Source organism: Chiloscyllium plagiosum, chromosome 10 (assembly GCF_004010195.1).
Source record: "Chiloscyllium plagiosum isolate BGI_BamShark_2017 chromosome 10, ASM401019v2, whole genome shotgun sequence".
Lineage (NCBI taxonomy): Eukaryota > Metazoa > Chordata > Chondrichthyes > Orectolobiformes > Hemiscylliidae > Chiloscyllium > Chiloscyllium plagiosum.
The window spans coordinates 63,647,494-63,665,169 of NC_057719.1; the positions used below are offsets into that span (position 1 = coordinate 63,647,494).

Genomic DNA, 17,676 nt, shown 5'->3' on the forward strand with positions numbered 1-17,676 from the left:
TGTATGGAAGCTGCCAGAGGATATTGTAGAGATGGGTACAATTACCACATTCGGAAGACTTCTGGACCAGTGCATGGATAAAAAGGGTTTAGAGAGAAATGGGCCATGGAAAAGGATAGACCAGATCTAAAAGTTGAAGTACTAAATTGGAGAAAGGCCAATTTTGACAGTATTAGGCAAGAAATTTTAAAGTTAATTGGGGGCAGATGTTCTCCGGAAAAGGGAGAGCTGGAAAATGGGAAGCCTTCAGAAATGAGATAACGAGAATCCAGTGAAAGTATATTCCTGTTAGGGTGAAAGGAAAGGCTGGTAGGTATAGCGAATGCTGGATGACTAAAGAAATTGAAGATTTGGGTAAGAAAAAGAAGGAAGCATATGTAAGGTATACAAAGTTAAAAATCACACAACACCAGGTTATAGTCCAACAGGTTTAATTGGAAGCACACTAGCTTTCGGAGCAAAGCTCCTTCATCAGGTGATTGTGATGAATCACCTGATGAAGGAGCATCGCTCCGAAAGCTAGTGTGCTTCCAATTAAACCTGTTGGACTATAACCTGGTGTTATGTGATTTTTAACTTTATACACCCCAGTCCAACACCGCCATCTCCAAATTATGTAAGGTATAGCCAGGATAGATCAAGTGAATCCTTAGAAGAGTATAAAGGCAGTAGGAATATACTTAAGAGGGAAATCAGGAGGGCAAAAAGGGGACATGAGATAGCTTTGGCAAATAGAATTAAGGAGAATCTACAGGGTTTTTATAAATACATTAAGGACAACAGGGTAACCAGGGAGAGAATAGGACCCCTCAAAAATCAGCAAGGCGGCCTTTGTGTGGAGCCGCAGAAAATGGGGGAGATACTAAACGAGTATTTTGCATCAGTATTTAATGTGGAAAAGGATATGGAAGATGTAGAGTGTAGGGAAATAGATGGCGACACCTTGCAAAACGTCCATATTACAGAGGAGGAAGTACTGGATGTCTTGAAACAGGTAAAGGTGGGTAAATCCCCAGGATCTGATCAGGTGTACCCTAGAGCTCTGTGGGAAGCTAGGGAAGTGATTGCTGGGCCTCCTGCTGAGATATTTGTATCATTGATAGTCACAGGTGAGGTGCCGGAAGACTGGAGGGTGGCTAATGTGGTGCCACTCTTTAAGAAGGATAGTAAGAGCAAGCCAGGGAACTATAGACCAGTGAGCCTGACGTCGGTGGTGGGCAAGTTGTTGGAGGAAATCCTGAGTGGCAGGATGTACATGTATTTGGAAAGGCAAGGACTGATTAGGGATAGTCAACATGAATTTGTGCATGGGAAATCAAGTCTCACAAACTTGACTGAGGTTTTTGAAGAAGTAACAAAGAGGATTGATGAGGGCAGAATGGTAGATGTGAACTATATGGACTTCAGTAAGGCGTTCAACAAGGTTCCCCATGGGAGACTGGTTAGCAAGGTTAGATCTCACGGAAAGCAGGGAGAACTAGCCATTTGGATACTGAACTGGCTCAAAGGTAGAAGACAGAATGTGGTGGTGGAGGGTTGTTTTTCAGACTGGAGGTCTGTGACCAGTGGAGTGCCATAAAGATCAGTGCTGGGTCTTCTACTTTTTGTCATTTATATAAATGATTTTGATGCGAGCATAAGAGGTATACTTAGTAAGTTTGCAGATGACACCAAAATTGGAGGTGTAGTGAACAACGAAGAAGGTTACCTTAGATTACAACAGGATCTTGTTCAGATGGGTCAATGGGCCGAGAAATGGCAGATGGAGTTTATTTCAGATAAATGCGAGGTGCTGCATTTTGGGAAAGCAAATCTTAGCAGGACTTATACACTTAATGGTAAGGTCCTAGAGAGTGTTGCTGAACAAAGAGACCTTGGAGTGCAAGTTCATAGCTCCTTGAAAGTGGAGTCGCAGGTAGATAGGATAGTGAAGAAGGTGTTTGGTATGCTTTCTTTTATTGGTCTCAGTATTGAGTACAGGAGTTGGGAGGTCCTGTTGCGGCTGTACAGGACATTGTTTAGGCCACTGTTGGAATATTGCATGAAATTCTGGTCTCCTTCCTATCGGAAAGATGTTGCGAAACTTGAAAGGGTTCAGAAAAGATTGACAAGGATGTTGCCAGGGTTGGAGGATTTGTGCTATGGGGAGAGATTGAACAGGCTGGGACTGTTTTCCCTGGAACGTTGGAGGTTGAGGGGTGACCTTATAGAAGTTTACAAAGTTATGAGGGGCATGGATAGGATAAGTAGACAGTCTTTTCCCTGGGGTCGGGGAGTCCAGAACTAGAGGGCATAGGTTTAGGGTGAGAGGGGAAAGATATAAAAGGGACCCAAGGGTCAACTTTTTCACGCAGAGGGTGGTACGTGTATGGAATAAGCTGCCAGAGGAAGTGGTGGAGGCTAGTACAATTGCAACATTTAAGAGGCATTCAGATGGGTATATGAATAGGAAGAGTTTGGAGGGATATGGACCAGGTGTTGGCAGGTGGGACTAGATTGGGTTAGGTTATCTGGTTGGCATGGATGGGTTCGACCAAAGGGTCGGTTTCCATGCTTGTACATCTCTATGACTCTAAATTGGACTAGTTCAGTTGAGGAAGCCTGGTCCGTATAGATGAGTTGGGCTGAAGAACCTGCTTTCGTACTGTATCATTCTATGACAGATAATGGCAACTGTTAGGTATTCAAGGTACGTTGATGGAACGTTGCAGTGTGACATACGGCCAAACTTTGTTGTCAAAGTAACAGCAAGATTCGTGGTACTCATCATCGCTTATTGCAGAATGGTGCAACAGCTTCAGGTAAGGAACAAGTGTGATTGTAATTGTGAATACCCAAAAGTTGCTGCCTGAGCTGCTCCATCTTTCCCTTTGATAAATTGGTCTCTTACCCTTAGCCTTCCCTTTTTCTCAGGATATAGATTGGGTTGGGATATCTGCTCGACATGGACAGGTTGGACCAAAGGGTCTGTTTCCATGCTGTACATATCTATGACTCTATAAGTGCCCATTAAATCCACTGCAATAACTTCAATGTTATCACTATAAGCATTCCTTGTAGTTTTTTTTATTATTCAAGAAGATTTTGAAAATGACTAATTTTAAATTAAATGTTTTCTTTTTCCTTACTTCCTCTCATTTCCATCTCTCAAGCCAATCTTTCTTTCCCTGTTTATCCCTCTTTCTGTACCTTATTTAGTATTGAATTTGTCCAATCCAATGCACTCTTTGTCTACATTTTTTGTATTTCTCAAATCTTTAATCCAATTGGTTAAGAGGTACCATTAGTTGGCTTCAACTTCTTCACTTTGTTGTTTTTGGCTCACACTTTAACCAACTGTGTGCAGAACATTTCTGTGCTGCATAGTGCGGGGGTGAGACTAATTAGTCAAGTTTGATGCCTTGTTACTGGAAATGCTGATTCCCAATTTACCCTGTATATTGAGGAAAAGGAGAAGAATTCTGGATTCTCTCATGTGACAAGATTTGTTTGGTCTCAAACTTGAACATAAACTTTGTACCAAGTATTTGGCAGCACACAGTGTTTGTAAACATGTTATTTATTCCTTCAATTTCATCCTAAATATGATCCAAGAGTGAAACCTAAATAAGTTTTAATGATGATTCTAAACCCACAATCTTATTCCTTGTTTGGCATATTGTATAAAAGAAAACTAGTATTATAAAAAGAAATGTGATCAGATTTCTACGAAGATTCCAGTAAGGTTCATACGTTAAAGAGTTGAAACTCTGCCTTTTGATACTTTTTTTTCCAGAAAAGCAGATTTGTGTGTAAATCTGTGAACATGTTTGATGTATTTTAACATATATTTAAAATGATGATAGATAGGTTCTTGATTATTAAAGGACTCAAGGAGAAAGCAGAAGAATGGGTTTGAGAAACTTATCAGCCATGACTTGATGGGCTGAATGGCCTAATTTCTGCTCCTATGTCTTACGGTCTTATTTAGATTTAGATTTTATTGTCATGTGTAATCGAGCGCAGGTCTACAGTGAAAAGTGTGCAAAGTTGCCATTTCCTGGTGCCTTCTTAATATGCAAAAGACAGGATTTAAAAACTGGCGAGACAGAAATTGTAATCGAGAGTTTTTCCATTCAGCCTCTAGTTGGATATCGTGCCTTTTTTGGGGGGAATTACAAGTCTTAATTGACAGTTTATTATCTTAAAAGTCACAAGTGCGATCGGTGAGAAAATTTGTTGGTTGCCTCTGGGTGGTCTGAACTATAGCAGTAAAGAACCAAAGGACAGACCACTTATCCACAGTGGGACCAAAGGTTTGTAATTGCAGATGAAATAGTGCATTCTGCTGAAATTTTCTGCTCCATTTTTGAATGTTCCACAATCGACACAGAAGTTTCCCATTAAATGTACCTGCCTCATCATCAATTTTAGCAAGATCGGAATACCTTGAAAGTTAACTATTTACCAAGAGCATAACATTCCACTTTAATCAGAAGCAACCAACTATCTGAATGTCAACCCAGCATTCACAGACTCTTATTTCTGTTCCCTAGTATTATCACCATGTAGTTATGTAATCATAACCTTGCAATTTGGGGTCAACAATGCAAACAAAGAATCATATCTCTGTGGGCTATTAATATGCAATGGACAAATGTACTTTTTTGCCACTTTTAGGATGCAGAACTAAACACGCCACGTCAAATGCAATTTACAAACTAAAACCATTAATCTGTGAAACCATACCATTCAGGGTGGGCAGTTAAGCACAGCAGTGCTCTCTGAATTATTCTTTCGACTGCTCTCTGGCTCAAATGCGATATAGGAAACCAGTCAAAGTACGCTGTGATAGACATATTACTAATAAATAAGAATTAGTTTGGTACTGCTCAATGCATTTGCATCTTTTAACAAAATGAAAAGGAGAGCTCACATCTAGGTAGGTAAGAGATACTCAATTATTAGGTACAAATGTTGAGAATGATAATCAAGAAATACTGACTCTTAATAGAGCAAGTGGAGGACTCTGTGTCTGTACTGGTGGAGTTAGGAAGACTGAAGGGGATCTCATTGAAACTTATAGAATACTGAGAGGCCTGGATGGGATGGGATGGATATGGAGAAGATGTTTCCACTCAGGAGAAGCTAGGACTTGAGGGCGCAGTCTCAGAGTGAATGGGTGACCCTTTAGAACTGAGATGAGGAGGAATTGCTTTAGCGAGAGGGTAGTTAATCTGTGAAACACTGCTACAGAATGCTGTGGAGGCTGAGTCATTGTCGTCTTTAAGATCAAGATAGATCTTTGATTGGTAAGGGGATCAAGGGTTACAAGGAGAAGGCAGGAGAATGGATTTGAGAAACATCAGTTATAATCAAATGGCAGATCAGACTTTATGCACCAAATGGCCTATTTCTGCTCCGAATGGTATGGTCTTATCATGACCAATAGCAAAAAACAAAGGTAAATAAATACATAAAATATTCTCAGTTTGCAATGAATCACTTTGGCTTTCTCTAATTATATTTGTTGAGAAAGAGCTATTTTTATTTACAAATGATCAAAGAAATATTGTCCATCTTCAAGTGTACCTTACTTTATCTTTCTTCATAAACTGATTCAAACATGTGTTAATGAAACAAAGCAAAACTTATCATGTTCTTCCGCAAAGGATCTTTTCCAGGTTAAATGGAGATTGTTGAGACTGAAATAACTGATTTCATCTTGTTGCTTTGCAATGCCAATTGCTGTAACTATTTAATTTGGAAAATCACAGCCAGTTGCATTTCCAAGATCAATATCTCATTACCAGCAAAAGTATGGCAACCATTTTTTTTTGTTTTGTCATCACAACAAAATACCATGTAGTGTTAAAAGGCCTTTGACAAAATTTTTGGAAAGATTTTGGTATTTTTGTTTATTGAAGCTGAAAGTTGCAAATAAGGATAAAAGCATTGAATGATCATACTGAGCATTTCCAAATAGTGCATCAATAAAGAGAGCTGTAATTTGTAGGAGGACAGGCAGTTAATTATTGGCTTCCACTGAGTGCAGTTGTCTTGCTTACCAAGAGAAATCTGAATACAAATAAAGAAGCTGTGGCCTTTAGCTGAACTTTAGAAAGCTCTGCTGTAAATAAAATGTGTTTCCATAAATTACTGAACCATACAGCTTGTAATCCATTTATTTTGTAACCGTTATAAGATCCTGATGTTTTGCAATCCTGTGAAACATAAAATAACCCAACCTTTCAATTTTGGAAATCACAAGTGTCACTGGAGAAGAGTTTGAAAATATTTTCGCCCATAGTAGCTTGGTGATTTCAGTAAAATACAAATAAATCCAGTTACTGTACGGCATACTATCAGGCAAACTAATCCAAGAACACAAAGTAACAAGATTACAGACAATAATGACCTTGGCACTTTGAACTTAATTTCAATGAAGTTTATATGAAGGTTTCTGTTAGTGACAGAACTTAGTGCAGAAAAGCACTATGCAGCGAGCTGGTTTGAAGCTCCCACACATTTGATGGTTGGAAGAAGTTTGAGTACGACACAAATCTTGCACAACACCAATTTATCTTTTCCATCTTGCCAAGTTCCTAAATGCATGGTAATCAGCTGCTTGGGGCCTCACTGAACAGAGAAAGATTATAAAGCACACTGGTCAGTGGGGATTTAGAAGTGCTGGAGCTTGACAGCTTATATGATATACAAATAGATCAGCTGCTCAGGAGGCGTGGAATTGGGAGAGGTCCCTGTGGTATATACAGCAATTGGAGATTGCTGCAGAAAAAGGATGTAGTTCAGACTGCATACAGCAATAGAGAACCCCACTGGGAGTAATCGGAAACAAATTGACAGAGAGAAACACAGTGACATAAGCAGAGAATAAGAGACAGCAAAATGCTGAGAAAGATGAACGTTGAGAATGAGAGAATGTATAAGGTAGAACAGTAATGAAAACATGCACAAAGAGAAAGACAAAGAAATAGCTAGAAAATGGGAGGAAAACTGAAATTTTGTCTTTGATTGAACAAATGTTATTTTGCACTTGCTAAAAGTTGTGAGCATGTGAATTTGAATCCAGGAATAGAGGGAGGAATTGGGCACAGAAAGAAATCTTCCACAGAACACTTCAAAATTATAATCTGATCCACAGTTGGTTCTTGTTGATTCTCCTGATGTGCAGTAATGATCTCTACTTATTAACAGAGATTTTGGCACCAGGACCTGATCCACTGAAAATGGGCTCCCTCATGTGTCAGTGGACACAGAATGCAACAAAAACAATCACAGTAAAAGCAGTGAGTCTGAATGGATAGAAAGCAGTTTTGTCTTTTGAAAGTCCTCATGGACCAATATATTGTCTGTCAAAACTTGTTTGAAATGTCTGCATCAATAGAGGCAGAATGTCGTTCAGGATCCCTGGAGGCTCATCAGAGCTTTTATATCTTATGCAAATAGCTGGGTTGTAATGCCCGATGCAACAGAAGCTAATAAATCAAATCATGCACAAAGCTTTTCATTTTTACCTTTTTGAGAATAAACTCACAAACATACATTTGTGGTTCTGGATGATGTTAAAATTGGATATTTCAGAAATTATTTAATATTGTTACTTCATTGACTGAGCAAGATTCTTATGCAAAAGATACAAATCGTTCATGTATTGATTATCTATCACAAAAACATGAACTAGCAGTCAGTAAGCTCAGGCATTTTATTTTCTTGAAGGACATGGTTAGCCTTACTTAGCAAAGATACTCTCGCCAAATCCAGAAACACTTTCAAAATTGACAGGCTTGTTCTTCTTCTTCTGCTTTTTGTCTGATTAGACCCACAAAGCGACAGTATGATAGCTCTTTAATTTAAAGCTGGCAAGATTGTTATGAATGTGAAAGGACATTCTTTGATCATCCTTGCAAAGAGTCTCAGGATTCTAAAGTCCAATTGCTTTTCAAATCGTCTCAGTGTATTTTCTTCTGTTACTTATCCTGAAAATCTATTCCATTCGTTGGCCACTTTTCATTTCGCATCTGCATTTTGTTGTGCGTGTTGAGATGCTGTCTTATTGATCCTCAACACACCAACACAGCTGACTTTTCTAATCTTCCCCAAACCTGTCAGTTGCGATTATAGGCACAGCAAGGAGAAACTCACATTGGGTGTATCATTATGTCTGATATGTTCAACATATAAATTTAGGAAAAAATACCAATGGTTTGTTGAATAAATTTTAAGTTCATTGTATTATTTTTGGTAATTGTCCAACTTGGTTGCATGATTCAGGCCTTCATTTTGGTTGCAACAAGAATCACTTCAATAGAAGTCATAGATCGTGTTTCAGTTTGAAAGGAAGAATGGAAATTATTTTAGATGAAAGAAAAATGGGCCCATTAAAGTAAATGCATAAAATAAAACTGAACCAGCCTAATTGTGGTTTTGGGTGGATTGACACAGCAGGATAAAAAAAGGAGGTAAAGTTGGTATATTCTTAGCAGATCATAAGGCTACTCTCTCTCATGAGAGAGAGATGATTGGTGGTGATTTAACCTGAGGGTCACCACACCTCAGGCTAGTGGAGCAGATAAAAAGGACAGTCCTTTATGTTACCTCAGCCAATAGAGGAATTGAACTCTCACAGTTGACATCAGTTTGTTTTGCAAACCAGCCATCTAGCTTACTGAGCTAACATCATCTTGTTCTAGTTTTCATAGACTGCCTACAGGTTAGCTCAGTTGCTGAATGATTTGTTTATGATGTTGTGTGACGCCAAGGGTTCAATTCCCACACTGGCTGAGGTTACAATTAAGGCCTCTCCTTCTCAACCTCTCCCCTTGCCTGAGGTGTGGTGACCCTCAGGTTAAACGACTAACAGTTGTGCCTCTCTATTTAGTGAGCAACCCTGTAGTCTGGTAAGACTATGGAAATGTTACCACAAGGATGTGTATACCTTCACTGAATACTCCTGTATGAACAGAAATACCAAAATTATTTGGGATTTAGAGGCACAATCATGAAAAACATTTTACTGTGAGGCTAATATCTTCATTTTCAAATGATTATTTACTGCTCACCCAAAAACATGCATCACAGCTCAGCCAAGATAGTTATTGTTTGTACATGCACAGTAAAATACCTCTTTTCTGTTCAGTGAGAGTTTATGCCCATAAATGTGCTTAAAGTTTACTTTCACCAAAGCAATACGTTTGGAAATTCTTTCAGCGTGTTAACTAATTTTCATTTTCATTCAGCCTTTGATTGAATAAAGCTGACTTGTTCGATTGAACAGTTAATAATCTCTTATCATTATGTATGATTGCAAGATATTCATGTTATTGCAGATCTAGGGTAATTATAATCATATTTACTGGTAAATTCATTGTTGTCATGTTCCCAATGGGGAGCTCCTGAGCAGGAAGCAGTGGTTGCAGCAGCATCAATGCTATGTTGTTGTAGCCCTTTCTGACCCACACTATTTCATTAAGGCGAATACACAAAGCTTCTGTGCTGTGCCACTTGGACCTAAATGTCTACATTAGGTAGCAAGTAATCTAAGTGAAAATATTCGAAGCAATTATATCCTCAGCGTAGTATCCCAGACCCAAGCATCCTTAGCTGTTTTACCAGTGACCATCTCTCCCTCCAAAGGTCAGAAGTGAGGATATTTACTGATGATTGACGATGATTCAGGTCTATGGCAATGAGATTTTTTTGTTATCGTTAAATGAAGTTATCATTCTGAACTGGTTTTGACATATCTCGCTGAAACTGACAACCAAGTCTGGTGTTCACAAGCACGCAGTTCAACATGCAAATCCAAACATTGCAGTCACTGATGTATCATTCCTTCAGAGGATGCTTTTTGAAGTCCACAATAGAAAATCAATTTTTCTAAATTATCGAATTGATGAGAATTTCTTCTTTTAGACTGCATCGTGGGTGTTTAAAAACCACTAAATTTTTTTTTTAATTAATGAGGTGTAATTGGCTGTTTATTAGCTGACTAAACTATATAGCTTGATGTCTTTTCTTTGAAAACTAATTTTATATTTTTGTACTGTCAGATTTTGCATTGATTGAAACTGATTTTTAACATTAAAATATGTATTTTTAAGTTGTTTTGCTGTTTCGGTTAATAATGTATATGTCTCAAACTTCAAGTAAAGCAGTAAAATTATAAAATTGTGAAATAAGACCAGTGCATTTTGCTTCCAGGTTTGCTGCCTCTGAGATTGGCAGCTTATCCTGCTTTTTAGTCATGTTTGGGCAGCTGTTTATGCCAGCATTTATTGCCCAACTCTAATTGTCCTTGAGAAAATGGTGGAGAGTCACTTCCAGGTGTTGGCAGCATGGTATTTTTCCTTCTGGCTGATAGAGGTAGTGGGTTTGGAAGGTACTAATGATTACATCACTGATGCAGGGTGCTGAGAGATCCATTGGTCAGGTTCAAATTAAAATCAGTGAAGTTGAAACCAATACCACAAGAGATTGTTGGATCTTTATGAACAAATTTCCTTGAGGTCAGTAGTAAGCATCATAATTTTAATGTTCACAGCAAAATCTAGTCATTATGAATTTTCTTCAAAACCAACCAACTTTATCATTGCAAATCAAAAAGTGAACAGATGCAATCACTTAGATTTCTACTATACCATGGTATTAGAATAGATTTGAACAGGAGTTTTATGCACATAACTGGTGTTTTCTAATACATATTGCATGGGCAGTAAATTTCTCACAATGACAGGGAGAAGTACCAAAGCATAAATGCATATTTAAAATTTAATAATTTTATTCCTCTGGAATAGTTGAAGTTAAAGATTAGTGTTATGATTATTATTTTGAACTACAGCTACCTATTTTAGACAATTTCATGTATATAATTGTCTCATAATTTTGCATTTCAGCAGGTGCTTCGGTACTCTGAACCAAGAGGCTTCTTTGCATTTTTAATTGAATCAGGAAATAGTTCATATTTGCAATCATTTTACATTGCTAAGAATGCAATGTTCTTTTTAGTTTGAACTTATTACTAATTGTAATGAACAACTTACTGTTGATAAAAATTGTGAGAAACATACATAAAAGCATATTTTTTCAAACTGAATTATGAAAGAAATTCTGTTTGCCTTCTAAAAAAATTCTTAACACTTTACATGTACAAGTTCAAGTGGAATCTAGAAGATGCATATCAATTTTTTTTTCCACTGTTAGATTCCCTTCTTGACATTCTTACACATTTGATGCAACTGCAAACGTCAACTTCTGTGAACAGCCACAATTTATTTTAGCAAGTACAAACTTTTGGAGGATCACATAACACTCTTTACTATGCTTGCAGAGCGTATCAAGCAAGGCTTTCTGAACAAGGGAACTGTCCTCCCTTTATACAGAGTTTTACATCATAGTCAGTCATGCACGCAAGACACAATTTCCTCCACTCCCCCATAGTCACATGCCACCCAAAAATAATGTAAAGCAATTAGATTATTTTCAGAAGCAATGTGTGATTAGGTATTCCTTAAACTGCAGCCTTTACAGAGTATGATTAAATTGTCACATCCTACCTACAAGACAGAAAAAACACACCCCCGGGACATCCAACTTCTTTCATGTCAGCAGAACAAATTAACCCTTTAACATCTCACCACAAGCAGCCAGGGTAGTAATCTCAAAGCAATGCTGCCATTAGTAAATAATGGTTAAAGTTAAAGTATAACTTCATTTATATTCTTAATAGCATGCATTGATTAGTGATTGCATCTAACATGAATCATTTTCAGTTGAAACCTAAATTGATCTGCAGACTTCAAATGGTGATAACAAATTCAGACATAGATTATCACTCTATCTCTACAATTCCAATTTCTAACTTTACATCATAGTTTCTGTTTCCATCATCCAAACATATGTTTCCTTTAGGGTTAGCTTTTTTTTGTCATCCATAACTTGAAATGGCTATTTCTTGTTTACCAACTTCTTACATATCAAATAAGTTCATCTCCTCTTCAATGTCTCAAAAAAGCTTTTTTTCTCCATGATATCTATTCAAAATAATTGAAATACTTCCTAACAATTGTGTCAGCATTGGAATCATCATCCAAAAACATTTGACAAAATCCTGGCCACTTTTGACGGGAAAAATGCAATAAGCTGAGACTGACTGCTTCAGTTTATGTTTAAGATGGAATCGTACTCTAATTCAGCTGGATGAGTCTGTAATGAGGGCAGATGCCTTAAGTGCACAATGAAATAATTTGAGGTTCAATGGTAAAGACAGACATTTATCACTGCCTACTAGATAAATCCTTCAGCTGTGACTCTGGTAGTGCTGATGAGACCCTGGAATTAATTGTTAAAGCACAGAGGACCAGAGCATAAAGAACAAGAGGCTGATGAGGTGATGCATGAAACATAGCAGTGATATTCTGTCCAGATTCTTAAATCAGTGTTGAGGTTTAGAGACTGAAGCTTGTATTCCTGACAATGGTATCAAGCTCATGATTAAATGCAAGTGACTGCTGTGGTGCTGCTGAGGTCATGATCTGCCTGACCACATTTCCATAACACACAACAAAGTGGATCAATCATGGGAGAAGGCCATTGACATTCATTCTATTCGCAGAGTCATAGAAATGTACAGCATGGAAACAGACTCTTCGGTCTAACCCCTCCATGCCAACCAGATGTCCTAACCTAATCTCATCCCATTTGCCAGCACTTGGCGCATATCCCTTTAAACCCATCCAGATGTACCAGCCTCCACCACTTCCACTGACAGCTCATGCCATACACGCACCACCCACTGCATGAAAGTGTTGCCTCTTAGGCCCCATTTAAATCTTTCCCCTCTCACCCTAAACCTATGCCCTCTAGTTCTGGACTCCCCCATCCCAGGGAAAAGACTTGTCTATTTAACCTGTCCATGCCTTTCATGATTTTATAAACCTCTATAAGGTCACCCCTCAGCCACTGACATTCCAGGGAAAACAGCCTCTCCTATTAGTTCAAATCTTCCAACCCTGGCAACATCCTTGTAAATCTTTGTAAAACCATTTTAGTCAATTATAGGTCTCAGGCAAAAAAAATCAGATGATGGAAATTAAAATCTGACAGTCCACTTTTACAACTATCATAACACCTCCCCACTGTGAAGAATAAAAGTCTCCTTTCTGTTGCAGTCTCTTTACAAGATCAGTATGAAATAACAACATAAAAATTGGGACAATCCATGCATTCAAACATCTCATTTATAATTTCTTCATTCTAAACTGGGTTTGACATCTGCTTTGGGTCTAGTAGACACTTGATTCTCAAATACTCTAAGCATTAGAAAACAGCAGCGAAGAGAGACAAATGAGAAAAATAAGTGGTAAAAAGACAGAAATAATGGAATTTTATTTAGATATAAGTAATATTTGGGACAAATGAACTGAATTAATGCCCCAATGAGTGCTATTTCAAAACTCTTAGAGCATCATGGTTACAAGAAGAGCAAAGTTGGGAACTAAATTTTCAGAGGTATGTGACTTTTTCAAAGGACAGGCAGGAAGAGAAGGATCATGAGGTAGTGTTGCTAGTTCAATGAGGAATAAGTACGATTGCAAGAAAGGATTGGGTGATTTAGAAACCATATCAGCGCAGTTAAGAAATACCGAGAAGATGAAGATACTAGTGAGAGTGGTCTATAAGCTCCCAAACAGTTCTATAGGACAGAAAATAAATTATCAGATAACAAGGTCATGTAAAAAAGATAGTCACTTATTATGAATGATTTTAAACTTCAAGTAGATTAGGAAAATCAAATTGGCAAAGGTAGACATCAGGAAAAATGGCTTTAAATAATATAAGGTTCATGAGCAAGAAATATTATTTTTGGTCTGTTAGCCTGACAAGCAGAGTAACAAAGCATTACTAAAATAAAAATAAAGAACAGTGGATGCTGGAATGTGAAACAAAAACAGGAAGTTCTGGAGAAACTGGGCGATGGAGTTCTTTCGTCTGATGGACTCTCAATGTAAATGTTTTTTCTCGCCACAGATGCTGGCAGACCTGGTGAATTTCTCCAGAACCTTCTGTTTTTGTAACAAAGTAATTCTATTTCTCTTCACATGCTGTTCTCTGGAAACAGATTTTCTTTTGTATTTATAGTAAAGTAGGCATTGTGCTTTACTGTATGAATGTTGATTGTTGTTAGTATCATGAACCTGAAAAGTGAAGATGAATGTGAAGAAAGAAAGCAAGTTGCTTTTTTTCATAGCCCCGTTAATGTTTCAATCATTCACACTAGTTGAGTATTTTACCCTACCTTAACGACATGCTAACAAGACACACGGTTCAATTTGAATCAGGGATGACCCAAATTGAATGCTATCTTTACAAACTTTATATTTTGAGTTAGTCAAAGATAATGTGCAATAGACCCCATTTGGATATAAATTCCTTTATCTCAAATGTCTCTTATCCTGGGGGTGAGGTGTTGGTATCCTTATTTTTACTTGGGGATTACAGTACAATAAAAATAACATTGAGTGGTGTGATATTTAATACAACTGAATGTTCATCCTTTTTAAAAATAAACTACTCACCCTATTTACTGTCCATGCTAAGAAGCTTAGTTTCTTGAAAAACACTGTTAGCTGTTAGTCTGAGAGACGTTGCTGATACAGATTCACATTTCAACTGCACAGTTGGAATAAAGAGGAGTAAATCCATAATACTGAATATTTATCCATTCACTGAACTTCACCAAATTTCTAAATAGTGAAAATTTGAAATCCCAGAATAATTTAGTACAGCGTTAAGAATACTATTTTGTGGACCTGTTTCTGGGAATTAAAACAGATATGATAAAGCAGTGCTACTTTCAATTGTATTTGTCATTTTCAGTGGATTAGAATGCTGTTTGATTGTGTTCAGACTTGGTCATGTAGATGTGCCAGATCCTATCTGAGCCTCTAAATGTACTTTGTAGATGTGTAAGCACAAGGATTAATGTGTTCATGCTTTTTGTGTTTATATTTTATTCCTGATGCAGTAACCAGGAATACTATGTGTTCTGTTTCAGGAAACTCTCATAGAATGGTGTGATGATAAGGAATTGAACCTTATTTTAACTACTGGGGGGACTGGGTTTGCTCCAAGAGATGTAACTCCAGAGGTGAGTGTTTCTTTATAGATGTGCCAAGTAATCAGAACTTCCAAAGAAATTTATTCTTCTGAGCCTCTTTCATAATGTAACAGCCTTCATACATTAACTTGTTCTTGCTCTTAACCTTCTAACAAATACTTGGCCAAACATGAGCTTATTAAGGCCAGTCAGCATGGATCTTAAAAGCAGGCAGTCCTTGGACAACATTTTAAGATTCTTCATTGTAGTAACGAAGCGTAGGCAAAGAAAATACACTATACATGGTTTAAACTGATTTTCAAAAAAAAGCATTTATCAAGGTAGTACATAAAAAAAGTCAAAGGTATTTAGAGTTGGAGAGAGATGATTGGACAACAGAAAAGCTGAATGCAGTTATGTGGTGAGTAGTATTTCACAGGGCTCTATTTTGGCTAAACACTTGAGTAGGCTCTACATATTATTAAGAAATGTATGTGCATATTATTATGTTCATAATCTGTATTTGTGTCCAAATTTTCAATGATATTATCATGTCACACAATGTAAGATTGGTGTGTGGACATTTGAATTGGAAAACCTTGTGTGTTACAGAAATTGCAGCAGAATTTCCATCTGTAGTTGTGCTGTGGCCTGGTTTATCCCATTTGTCTGTTTATTTTTGATGGCAAAAGTTTCTATTTTTTTCCTGACTTTGAGTTTATAATTTCATGTCTGGTAATTTCATTTTAGTTTTTAATACAAACAGGTTTTCCATGCAGTTTATTCTTGGCTGGGGGCATAATTTTGCTACTTTACACTTTGAAATCAGATCATGGTCCTAAGATATTCATCCTTAATCTTTTCATCATATCTAGACAGCCCTACCGTCATGTCCTCCTGCATTGTACTTAAGCATTGAGCTAGGGATTGCAGCCCACTTTTTGCCACTTTTGACCCCTAAGTCATATCTTCTCTGATACCTTTCATGATTTCCTGCCATGGCACCTGTCTGTTTGAACTTTTCTGATATACTTCCAAAACCTCCAGAGCCTTTTTCTCAAACCTTTCACCTAATTACTTCCATTTAACCTCCATTCACAACCAATCTAATTTTTTGGTCCAAGCTTCCCTTTGAATTCTTTCTCAATGTGTACTCCTTGGCTTTTTCTGTAATCTCTCAATTAACACCTTTTTTCTTTCCCAAATGCTCTCCTAACAAAATGTTTATTTTTTTAAGGAAATATACCCATTCTGATAAAACCTATATTTCATTAAACCATGCTAATCTCAACTCATGAGGGCCAAAGCCCAACCGGTGGTTAAGGTTTTCTGAAAATTTAACATGATCCCAAAAGTGAAATTCAGAAGATTTTCGAAACTTAGCAGTAAGCCAAAAACATTAGCAATTCTCATCAAATCTGTGACATTTCATCAGTTCTGATGAGTGTTTCCAACTGGTAAGAAGTGTTTTGTTACCACTACTCCTTTCTATCTATATCCTGTGGCTTTAGATTCAAAGCTCCTGGTTCACTTACCTTTCTGATAGCTTGATTTGCTTGCTCTGCCATTTTTATTCATTCATTGAACATGAGTGTTGCTGACAAGACCAGCATTTATTGCCCAACCCCAATTGCCCAGAGGGCAGGCCAGACCAGATAAGGAAGATAGTTTACTCAAGGACATTAGTAAAGCAGATGGATTTTTCTGACACTGAGTAATCATTCAGACTTTTTTTTATGGAGTTCAGATTCTACCATCAGCCATGGTCCCCAAAGCCCAGATTCCTGAATTAACAGTCTGGAGATAATACCATTAGGCCTCACCTCCCCATGATGAACTGTGTAGCTGTTCTCGAGGGCCCCCAGTTCCTCTACAATATTTTAAATCTCTTGATGAGTGATCTTGGCAGTGGAGTTTAGAGAATTGCAAAACTGCTGTTCATGCTATGGCACCTGAATTTTGATTTATGTTATTTAAGACTATAGGAATAAATGGATTAGTCAAAAAGATGGGAAGCTGGGAGAGGATAGAATTCATTCATTGTAAAAAGTATGAAAAAGTACATATTGGAGATGAGAACAGGAGAAAAGTGATGTGGTGTGTTACAGTTCATTAAGTTTGAGTTGAAGCGTGTTGTAATCTGGAACTACCTTTGTTCTGTCACATGGCTGATTAGAAATCTCTCCTGTCCTTACTAATTGCAGTTCATCTGAACTGGAAAGATTTGCAGATTAATGCTTAACCAATTTGTTGGCAATATGAATGCACATTCTTTGGCCTTCAAATCCTGGTGTGGGATTAAATTTGGAGCTTCTGGCTCAGGTGCAGGTGTGCTACATACTATACAATAAGACTTCCAAAGGGAAAGGTCATTCACCTTTAATGATAGAGTATATAAATCAGGCAGCTACATTGCATTACCCAATTTTAAGTTTTAACATCTAGCCATAAATTAGATAATTGTATTATACAATTTGGAGTTTTATGTTATTTGTCTTTATTACAAACCATTGGGAGACAACAAAATGGAAGATCTTGTACTTTCAAACTGTGAAGTCTGATGACTGTAGTTTGTAACA

General features: G+C 37.4%; 1 protein-coding gene across 8 annotated transcripts in view; it reads left to right on the forward strand.

The window, feature by feature from the left end:
* The window catches only part of LOC122553706 (gephyrin), a 537,285-nt gene that overhangs the window by 285,791 nt on the left and 233,818 nt on the right, over positions 1 to 17,676 (forward strand). For all 8 annotated transcript variants that reach the window (XM_043697923.1, XM_043697929.1, XM_043697921.1 and 5 more), the window contains one exon: positions 15,056 to 15,148. In XM_043697923.1, coding sequence (XP_043553858.1) covers positions 15,056 to 15,148 — 93 coding nt within the window. The remainder of the gene's footprint in view (positions 1 to 15,055; positions 15,149 to 17,676) is intronic.